At 33.8% G+C, this 11,335-nt stretch overlaps 1 protein-coding gene across 1 annotated transcript; it reads right to left on the bottom strand.

The window, feature by feature from the left end:
- Nucleotides 1-1,150: 1,150 nt before the first annotated feature.
- On the bottom strand, nt 1,151-7,181 carry 42sp43 (P43 5S RNA-binding protein). Its single transcript, XM_051941261.1, has 8 exons — nt 6,557-7,181; nt 6,387-6,483; nt 6,195-6,283; nt 4,893-4,966; nt 4,632-4,712; nt 3,085-3,314; nt 2,956-3,009; nt 1,151-1,590 (listed from the first exon to the last, which is right to left on the bottom strand). Exons 1-8 carry the CDS (start codon nt 6,871-6,873, stop codon nt 1,339-1,341), a joined length of 1,194 nt encoding a protein of 397 aa, XP_051797221.1. The 5' UTR covers nt 6,874-7,181; the 3' UTR covers nt 1,151-1,338.
- Nucleotides 7,182-11,335: the final 4,154 nt, after the last annotated feature.

Here is an 11,335-nt window from a genome sequence, read left to right as displayed (position 1 = left end):
AACTAAAGTATCGATCTTTTAACACTGGTATCAATATTAATATTTGGATTGATCCACCTCTACTTCAGAGGACATTGCACATTAGCTTATGTTTTACAGAGAAAATGTTCAGACTTTGTTCTTAGCCTTATTTTGAGATAGATTTCATGCATTTTATACTTTATCTTTCTAACATTTTAAGTTATTATACTTTAAGTTTACGCCATTATGTTTTGAGTACTCTAAATATTTTACACCAAAACATGTTTTACTTTATCAATAAAGGTTTAAGCTATTATGTAGCTCATACACATCTTAACTATTCTTCAGTTTTCATAGCATTTGTCATAACGATATCTTTTATTGTAGCATATTGCACCCAGAAAATATTACACTGTCTACAATTATTTTGTTAGGTCTTCTGAAAGTACTTATTTCAGACTAAAATTTGTAGGTCAGATGCCATTTTAAAGACATGCAACTTAGGATGAAAAAGACTAAAGCAGAAGAATCCTGATTAGAGATTAACACTTAAAGTGAACATGATATATATATATATAGATATATATGCCATTATTACAGCCAGTTTCCATTTACTTCCCCATGAGATCATAGAAATTGGTGCTCTGCTCCTTTACTGCTCCAAGAATATCCTGCAGTGTTTGAATGTTCAACAATGTGAACTTTCTCCTATTCAACCTCCAAGTTAATTTAAACTCTTATTTTGACTTTTATTTGCATTGTGAGAATTTTAGAGTAAATGTGCTTCTTTAGCAAAGCTGTGAGGAAGCCTTGTTTAAGTATCTGCTGGGACAAGTCAGACTAAACCTTAAAATCTCAGTTATGGATGACAAACAAGGAAAAGATGCCAGATTTACTCAATTCTTTTTTGCACAGTGATGAGAGATGCCAGAAAAGAAAAAAAAAGCCTAGAAATCCCAACCTCAGATCTGTGACTCAGCTCTTACTCATGTGTGACTCTGTTCATATTTCATGAGCTCCAAATATCAACTAATGTTTGCAGGCAAAGAGCACAAAAGAAAGAAAATGGATGCAGGAGGAGAAACAGCTGTCTGCCAGCAACAAGAGGCTCTCAGATGCAATTAAATGAAAGCCAACAAACAAATGTTGGGACTGTGCAGCTGAACCCAGACACTGAAACAGCACGGAGCAAGAATGAGAAATCAATTTATTGGGTCGACAAAGTCACAAAACAAACACTCCAGTCAAGACCTGCAGTCTTTAGAAAGTAAATCAGCGTCCAATGTCACATTTATCATTTCATGTATGAAGCTACATTATGAAACCTCAACTAAAGAGACCCAATTTTCTTTTTTCTAAATATGACAGAAAACCTTTTTATTTCACCTTTGCAGCTTCGGGTTTCTCTGCTGGACGTTTGATGGTGAACAGGCTTCGCAGGTTCACCTCCGGGTCCACGTAATGAGGAATCTTGCGCTCATTGAACAGACCCGACAGGTTTGTCTCCACTTTGGTTCTCCTGGAGAGTCTCATCCGTAAGGCGAACAGTCGGTTCAGGTTTTCCTCCACCAGGGGAAGCTGGTGTCCGTTCAGACGCCGCTGCCACCACTTCTTTGGCCGCTGACGTTTCTGTTACACATGAAGGAAAGTTTCATTTTTACTCACCAACATCCTGCTTCTCATGTGTTCAGCAGCCTACACTGCAAAACTAAACTGATAAGTGGAAAAAAAACAAACAACTAAAATTCAAACATCTGTTAAAGTATTTTAGCCGATTTAAACAAACAGCATTCAGTTAAAATCCATTTACACTCATTTGATCCATAATGTAATGTTCAAATTATGACAAATGTCCAACTTTAGTTTTTTTTCTGATTTAAAGACACAAAAGAACAAGTTAAAATTTAAAAATATTTCTTTTTGAAGTGGATATTTACAGTTTGGCCTATTTCTGTAAATTTACTAATGGCAAAATATTTATAAAATTTAGCAAAAAATTTCTTAAATACGTTACCATTTTTAAATAGTTTAGTCTATAGTAATATTTGTTTTTAGTAGATTTACTAATTTTTCTCTCAATTATCTGCAGCTTAAAAAACAAAAAATGTTGGTTTAGTTAAATATCTTAACTTTCAATCTGGAAAAAAATACATAAATAGAGAAATTAGCAAATAAACAAAGCAACAATTTTTGAAGCGGTTACTTTATGTGCAAATTTGGTCTTTTTTAAAATAAATTGAGTAAATTCACTTATTCTGCGATTTTATTAGTTATCTACAGAGTAATAAATAGGGAAAATCTGTAAGAAAATAATTTAATTCTTCAACTTCTGGAAAAAAGTTTTGCAAATTAAAATACAGTAAAATGTCATTAAATGCTCTATTACCATTTGTAAAAAGTGCTGCTTTCGCTGATTTGATTAAATTGTTTTCAGTAAACAAAATCTGAAAAATTTTGAAACTGCACGAACAAATTTGACCCTAAAAACAAAACATTTAGTCACTTTTCCTGCAGTTTCACAAGTAAAGTTAGTCAGGGAAAATCTGTAAATAGTTAAACTTCTCAGTCATTCATTTTTCAATTTCTGGATTTTTTTTTTAATATAGTAAAAGTGTCATTTAATGTTTAATTCCATTTGTAAAAATAATTGTGTTGCTTTAGCCAATTTCAAGAGGAAAAAAATTAGTGATTTTACAGTAAACAAATCTGAAAAAAAATGTTACTGCATGTACAAAATTAACCCCTTTTAAAAACATTTATATTTAATTTTATTCTGCAATTTTAATAGTTGTCTTTAAAAGGGAAAATCTAATAGTTTTTTAAAAATACTTCAGTCCTTAATTTTGCAATAAAAATACAGATGTGATGCATCACCTGTTATGATACATGAATTAATATTTCTTCAGTAAATTGTTCATATTTAAAGTTATTTTTTCCTGTAAAGAGTCACTTTTCATCAGGTTTAGAGTAAAACTCCACGCTGACAGGTTTTACCTTCGGGCTGACGGCGCTGGGATCATGACGGATCAGATGTCTGCTCAGACTCTCCTGAGGATGAAACAAGGTTTAAGAAGCTGGACAAACATTCAGACAGATGTGCTGCTGGTTTGTTTGGACACTGACCCTCATGGCGAACACGCGGGGGCAGTCGGCGAAGGGACACCTGTACTTGAGCAGCTCCAGGTGGACTTTGCGGATGTGATGCTGCAGGTTGAAGGTGGTGGAGAAATACGCCTGACAGTTGTCTCTGGGACAAACCAGAACCGGCTTATGGGACGAATGGATCCGCTTGTGTCTACGCAGAGAATCCACCTTCTTAAACTCCTTCTTGCACACTCTGCATGGACGGGACACTGAAACGTGAAAATGATTTACAAAGAGGCAGAGCAACCATAGTTTTATAAAAAAAAAAAAAAAACACTAATAAAACAGGTGAGGACTGGCAGCAAAGGTTTTAGAAAGAAAAGACAATGTAGCATTTAATTACTGGGGGAAAAAAAACAAAAAACTGCCTGCAAATATCTGTCAAATACATTTTTAGAGGATTTAAATACAGTTAACAGCAACTTTACAGTCAAATGCTGCAAGAGAACAAATTATCATTTGTAATCCTGATTTCTCATGTTTGAAAGACATTTTAATTTTTACTAGATATTATCTATAATTTAACAAAAACATGGAAAATCTGTCAAAAAAAATATTTAACATTCATGACCAATTCTTTTGATGACAAATCTGTTAATTGTATTGCTGCTAATGTAAACCCATTTTAGGTTTATAATTTCTAAAACATTTGAGGGGTAGAAATGTACAATTTTGCCTCTTTCTTGAACAATTGACATGTAAATTAGTAAGTTTTTACTAAATATCTGTAATTCAACACAAAACCTTTCAGTCAAAATATTTATACCAATTCTTTTGATTCTTATGCAAATCATTTCATTATCACTTTAAAAACATTTTTCTAATGCAGAATTGTACAATTGGCTCTTACAGTTAACGTGTAAATTAGTACTTTTCTGTGGTTTTAATAAAAATCTGGAATTTAAACAGGAAATCTGTCCAGCACTAATATTTATATCAAAAAATTTGTTTTGCTAATGACAAATCTGAAATTATATTTTGCTCATGTAAATCCTTTTCATTTCTATCAATATATTTACTACTCGTTTTAAAAATATTTTTAAATGCAGAAATGTATAATTTTGGCTTTTTCCAAACTACATTAATACATTTGTGTTTTTACTAGATAATCAGTTTCATTTCTATTTGTTAATTTACGATTTGGACGAAGAGATTAAATTTTTTTATAATTTGACTTTTTGTATAATTTACATGTAAATGAATAAACTTTTCCAGTCTTTCATGTAATTTGCATTTCAGATAATAGCAAATTTCCATACTTTGCAGATTTAATTAAAGTCATTTTAAGTCTAACATTGTAAAACAATGATTAATCATTTAGTAAAAATATAAATTGTAGCTGTTATTTGCACATTTGGCATCTTTATTCAGCATTTGCATGTAAATTATTAACCTTTTTGCCTGTGTCCACTAGAGAATACTCGTAATTTACCAAAAGGAGGAAAATCTCTTTAATAGCCTTCTCCTAATAGTTAAATTTATTTCCAAACAAACATATTTTCCTACAGGTTTGTTTTTAAGCTTACCTGGGTGTTTGGCCAGGTGCTTCTGCAGCTTCGACCAGGTGACTTCTATCACCTGACAGTCAGCACGAGGACAGCAGTAACCTGCAGAAACAAACCGCTGCTTTTATCCTTCAGGAGCCACATTCAACAGGTTCCATTTGTCCTGGAAAAACATCTCAGATGCAGGAAATGGTGACATGCAAATGCAGTCACAATTCTATTTTAATGAAAGAATTTCACCAGGATTGATGAAAGAAGCCTGCTGAGATTAAATAAACCCACCTGCATGCTTCTTCTCGTGGGCTTTACGGGCGATGTGGGAGTCAAACGAAGCTCCACATCCGTCCTTTGAACACCTCGGTGGACCACAGGAGACGGGAAAAGGTAAAAATATATTTAACAGTCAGAGGACAGTCACTCATTTTTCTGATCCCGGAGGAGTCACATTCATAAAAAAAAAAAAAAACATTTAAGAAAAAAATTAGCCGCCTCATTTTCACACAAGTGCAGCAACAGTTCTGCGTTTTTAGTAACACTGAAATTCATCTTCTGTGATTACCAGTTAACTTTATAAGTTACCATTGTTCATTTCTTTGAAATAGCAAATATGTAGATTTGTATTTCTGCTTATTAAAAAAGTAGGTTAACAGGTTTTATTTTATTCTTGTGCATTTTCAATTTTTCAGATGCTTTATTTTAAATGGGAAAAATTTATAAAGTTATGTTTTGCTATAAAAAGAAACATTTTTAAAAAAACATTTTTGATGTTTTAAGTATTACTTTTATTATTTTTGATTTACTTTATTTGGAAATTTTGGCCAGCTTCGGTCTGTTTAACAGTTTGTTAATAAATGCTATTTACTATATATCTGTACATTTTATTTCAAATTTGGATGATTTTAAATAGCAGCCGACATTTGCAAGATTATGTTTTTGCTTCTTTTAAATAGAAATTGGAATTTTTATTTTTAAAAAATACAGAGGTTTTAATTACTTTTTAAAATATATTTTATTTAGATTTTTTATTTTTAAATGTACTTTTATTTGGAAATTTGGTAAGGCAATATTGGTCCATTTGTTTAAGAATGCTCTTATTAGATATCTGTACATTTGTCATACGATTTTAAATCGTGGCAAACATTTATAAAATTATACGTTTGCTCACTTTTAAAAAATATATAAATAGTGAGGATTTATTTAAAAAAACAGATTTGTTTTAATGCTCATATTTACTTTGAGATTTTTGGCCTCTTTCACACTTACTAGATATCCGCGCATTTTTCAATTTTATATCTGATTTATTTTAAATACTGGCGAACTTGTAGACATATTTCGCTGGTTTACGAAGATCCTGTTTTTTTTAATCAATTTACCATTTGTAAAAATACTCATTTTGATGTGGACATTTACAGCTTTGACTTTTTTTTTTTTTTTTTAAAACAACCAACATGTAAATTAATGCTTTTGTGATTTTACCAGAGGTTATCTGCCAGTTGACTAAACAGAAAACAAATGTGTCAGCTTGTAGTTGAGCACCTTGCTATAATCTGAGGGACTGGACAGTAAAATATGGACCAGACTTACTTGAAATTCGGAGACTCTCCATGCTGCTGCAGATGCAACTTAAACAATCTGCGCTTCCTGAAGGTCAACGAGCAGTTTGGCTGCTGGCACTGCGCGAGGAGAATAAAAAACAGAGGCTTGAACACTGCTTATTCCTCATCATTCTGGCAGCTAAATGCTGTGGCGCCATCTGCTGGATGAACCTGAACCTACCTTGAAGTACTGGTCCTTGTCTCCATGAGCGTAGCCCACGTGACGCTTCAGCTTCCCCGCGTTCGCGAAGCTCTGTGAGCACGTGGAGAACTTACACCTGCGCAGATTACAAGTTAGAAATGAGCACACAGTGAGAAGAAAGTAAAATAAATTAGTTTTTTTTAGCCTACTTGAACTGTTTGATGCTTCCGTGCTGCAGCACGTGGCGGCTCAGGTGCGCTTTTCTGGTGAAACTGCGCCCACAGCCGGCGACTTCGCACACACACGGACGCTGTGGACGTTTTGGTGCAACTTTAGCGCTCAAGAATGCCCTTTTATATTCAGTTTTGTGTGCAAAATGCGGGAAATTGTGCCTTACAGCCCCGGTGTGCGCCGTCTCATGCTCCTTCAGCCTCCCATGTTTGGCGAAAGTCGCTCCGCACTGCGTGCAGCTGAAAGTTTGCTTCGGCGTAGCTTCGGCGGATTTCCCAGCCTGGATTTCGTTCATGTTCCTGCTGAAGACGACCTGGAAGCTTCTATGGGAAGAAGAAGCCCTGCAGTGGAGCGGGTCTTATAGGCTCCAGAAGAAGAAGAAAAAAAAAAAACCGTTGGAAGAGTTAATTGGCTGCAGGTGAACCAGAGCGAACACAGCTGAACCGAATGAAGCTGATTAGAGGAAACAAAGTGAACACGAAGCAGCTGCTCCAGAACAGTTTCTACAGTTAAACCAGGAATTACTCAGAATCCATCACTAATATGAATTTATGGTTTGTGATTACAGGTTTCTTATGGATGGAAATGACAAAAGAAGCAAAAAACAAGGTAAGAGGAAGAGTTAGAGATGAGTTTCATCCATTACTACACTGTAAAAACAGCTTTTTCTGGGTTTTTAACATGGACTTTCTCTGTTTTGTTAAAAAAAAAAAGGTGTGTAAAATCACATATGAAATATTAATTAAAGAGCAGGCCAAAGCATCCAAATTGTATATATTTAACAAATAGTAATTCAACATTGTAAATGTAACCATTTATAATGTTTGCTGTAAAATTATCTCATTTGAATGTATTTTCATCTGCAGAAAGCATAATATGTCTGCAGCATTATTTTAAAGAAAAGTTGTGTATTCGGGACTGAAAAAATGGTAAATATGCAGCGCTGGATTTAGACTGTCGCCAGGTCTCCACGAGCGCTGGGAATGATAGGAGATTGATGACATCACACAAAGTGGCTGATGGCGACCATCCAAAATCTGTGGTCGCCAGGTCGCCATTTGCGACGTTTTTAGTTGCAAATGGCGACCCGGCGACCGTCCAAATCCGCTCGATCGAGCTGAACCGCGTATCATGTTTTCTTCATGGAGGCAGCCACTTTGTATGATGTCATCAACCTCCTATCATTCCCAGGTGTAAACTAACTGTGACCTCACCCGTTGGTTTCAACGCCGAGAAAATGAAGCCCGGATTTTGCTACTTCCTGGTCGCCGTTTTGGATTTTTTGGAGCCAGTGATGTAAAAAGCGTCATCAAACAGACTGGACCGGAGAGCAACTAGGGGCAGGATTGGCTGAGGACTCTCTTATCCCGCCCACATTTTACTGCAGAGGCTTCTGTTGCTGTCAATCAAGTATAGCCACGCCCCCTGGCTCCGCCAACTTTAACGATTTATTTAAAATTCAGTATTGATTTATTTTGAGATCGGCCACCTGATCTCTCATTTTGACCATGAAAACTAACAGGAAAAAAATCCTGAGCTGTAGAAAATCAGTCTATCAAAATTTATTTTTTCCAAAAATGAATTGGGGTCTATGGAGCAAAAGCTTTTGGATTGGATGGAGCCAACCCTAGCGGACGGCGTGATATTGCAAGTTTTTGACACTTCCGGGTGGGCTTCAATTCTGGAGCCAGATGCTACGTCCACTTTATATACAGTCTATGATCATTCCCGGTGCTGGCAACCGTCTAAATCGAACGCTGATATGTTCAAAAAATGTAATTTTACAGATGTTTTTTCTACAAATTTTAACTTGAAAAATCATAGAAAATGATATGAATTTACATGTTAACTGTTAAAAAATTAAAAATAAGAATGAGAAAAACCCCCATGCTGAAACTGTCAGTAACATCCCATCAAAATATTGTATTTTTACAAACGCTATTTCATTCGTTTGCAATGTTTAACTGCACAATCACTTTATTTTACTGTATTTCAATCAGCAAAATGATGTTAAAATACTATTTTTAAGAAAAGGTTGGTTTGTGAACCTGTTTCAAAAGTGATATTTTACAGATTTTTTTTTACTGATATTTTCTTGTAAAATCACAGAAAAAACAATATGAATTTGCATGTTAACTTTAAAGACAGCGCACAAAAGACAGGCTAAAGCTGTTTTTAAAAGAAATTCACTTTAAAATTAATATTTTTACAAATGATATTTTTCTTCTTTTGTAACATTAGACTGTAAATTTATGTTATTTAAACTTTTAATATCACTAGTTTACGCATATTATTGTTTACAAAAATTACTGATGACAATAACTATGCATTTGAATCATTTTTGACTTTTAGTTAAAAAAATAAAAAACATGTTTATCATCGAATTGATCAATAATCTCTTTCACATCTTCTCTTAATGTATTTTGTCGCCTTTTTGTGCCATTTCCATCCAGAATAAACCTGCTGGCATCATTAAAATTCACTATAAATCAAAATCTAGCACAAACATGAATCATTTTGAACTGCATCAGTGTTATTTGCACTGTTTTCCTGCAGCAGTTCAGCAAAGTAGGATAGTTTACAGAAAGCACAAACGTTAAAAAGCTGATCACTGAGAGTTATTTAAATAAATTGATATGAGAACAGAATCTTAAGCAACACTTTGAGAGCAAAACTCCAACTTAAAACACGATTTTCTTTTTATGATGACACTTTTTAGACACCACTGTGTAAATAAAACTCAAATCTACACGCTGAGAGATTTTTTTGCCGCAGAAGAATTTCATTTCCAAAAGAAACCAGCACATTTGTGGACTTTTAAATGCTTTAAATTTGCACGAGCCTGCAGATGAAGCTGAAAGTGTGATGCCGCTCCATGCTCAGCAGAGGGCGGTGTGTCTCCATCACACAAGGACCTCTGGAAATGATTGTTCACCTTAAACATTTGATTAAAATGCAAAGATTTGTGTCTTTCCTGAACCCCGCCACACATTTCAGCTGTTTCTGAGCCTCTGCTGAATTTAAAGCAAGGGGAAACGGTTGCTCAGAGCTCTAAAATCGAAGGTAAAGTAATTGTTTCTCATTATTATGCAGCATTGAAAACTTCTTAAACCTCCAGAATCCCCACCAATCACTGTTTTGATGATCTGCAGCAGCTTTCTGTGATGAAAACTGAAGCATTCCTGCAGATTTTCCCATCTTTGGGGATGACTTGGATGCTTTTGGCTTCTTCTCCTGCAGCCTCCATCTCTTTCTGCTCCACCTTCAGTCCCTGTTAGCGTCAGAATGAAATATTCAGGGGATCCGTCGGTGCACAATGGGCCTCCATTAGGAAGAAGAAGATCCTGCAGGTCCAGGTTTATGGTTCCCAACGGAGAGCCGCTCGATTGTTTGATGGTTTATTGTGGGTTTGAGGGTTAAACTCATAAAGGATCCATGGTGTTAATCACTGAAGCATGTTCACTGTGGCTAATCTGGAGTGGATGTGCAGATTCCTCCATGTCATAGAAGCATTTATTTGTGCAAAATGCTGCAACAGTTTGATGAAAATTACTTTATTTAAACCTCTTATGACAAAATATTAAACATGCTCATTCAAAAAGCATTCCACAAACTCTCAAAAAAAAAAACCCTGTTAAATTCATCTTAATTCAGTTTGATTTAACTCCAACAGAACCAAACAAAAACATCAATTCTTAATGTAAAGTTAAAATGCAGATGCAGATTTGTTGTGAAAGATTCATTTCTTGTGTTTTACTGAAAAATTCATATGAAAAAAGACAGAAAAAAATTCTACACAAATTGTCAAGAAAACAAGAAATAATGCACTGAAATGACTAAAATACTGTAATGCTCACAACACTGCAAATATCTGTAAAGTAATTCTATTTTTCAGCTGATCCAAACACAGTAAAGCTTTTATGGCCACATATTGTGACAGAACAAATCATTATTTGTGAAATAAGACTTTTTATGTAGATGCTATTTCCAGTTTTGACTTGTTTTTTGTTTATATTTGTTCATTTGTTTATTTTTAGCAGTCAACATGTAAATTATTACATTTTTCTGTGGCTTTTATCAGATGTTATCTTTAAGTTAACAAAACGGAAAATATGTAGAATAATTTACCATTTTTCAATCTTTAAAAAGATTTTTTTTCTCCAAATAGGCTAATGACAGTTTCTGGAAAATAATCAGATTTTTGTTAATTTACTACCAAAAAATTGATGTGGAGGTTTTGGGGTTTTTTTCTGCTTTTATTTGTCAGTTAATATGTAAATAATGCTTTCTTTGTGTGATTTTTACTATATATTTTTTTCTGTAATTTAACAAGGGAAAGCAGCATAAGATGAATTTAAAGAAATAGTTCCATTTGGACATTATGGGTTTTTGTTGTTTTAAAATAATGCTGTCAACATGTAAATTAATGTTTTTTTCTTTTAGCTAATATAGCTAAAATGCTTATACATATTTTTAATTTAATCATTGTCTTGACATTTTCAAATATGCAAATATCTGAAAAATGATTCTTTTGCATTGCAATGATTAAAATGCTTGTAAACATACAGATTTAAAAAATATATATTTATAAAGTAGATTATCAGTGATTTTCCTCTGTACTGTCTGTAATTGAACTGGGAAAATATGTTAAAAAATAATTGTTTCAATCATTATTATACATAATTTTTCTTTCTTTCTTTAAAATAACATTTTTTGTGTGATTTAAAAATAGTAAACAAAAGTTTAATATAATGTCC

This window comes from Acanthochromis polyacanthus, chromosome 21 (assembly GCF_021347895.1).
Source record: "Acanthochromis polyacanthus isolate Apoly-LR-REF ecotype Palm Island chromosome 21, KAUST_Apoly_ChrSc, whole genome shotgun sequence".
Lineage (NCBI taxonomy): Eukaryota > Metazoa > Chordata > Actinopteri > Pomacentridae > Acanthochromis > Acanthochromis polyacanthus.
The sequence above is the reverse complement of the archived record's forward strand: the minus strand, read 5'-3'. Positions and strand labels throughout refer to the sequence as shown.

Bases quoted from the DNA above. Each gene is read 5' to 3' on its own strand.
- 42sp43 (XM_051941261.1), bottom strand. From the start codon at position 6,873: ATGAACGAAATCCAGGCTGGGAAATCCGCCGAAGCTACGCCGAAGCAA. The intron at 6,284-6,386 runs GTAGGTTCAGGT...CTCCTCGCGCAG, and splicing joins ACAAGGACCAGTACTTCAAG to TGCCAGCAGCCAAACTGCTC. The intron at 4,967-6,194 runs GTAAGTCTGGTC...TGGTCCACCGAG, and splicing joins GGAGAGTCTCCGAATTTCAA to GTGTTCAAAGGACGGATGTG.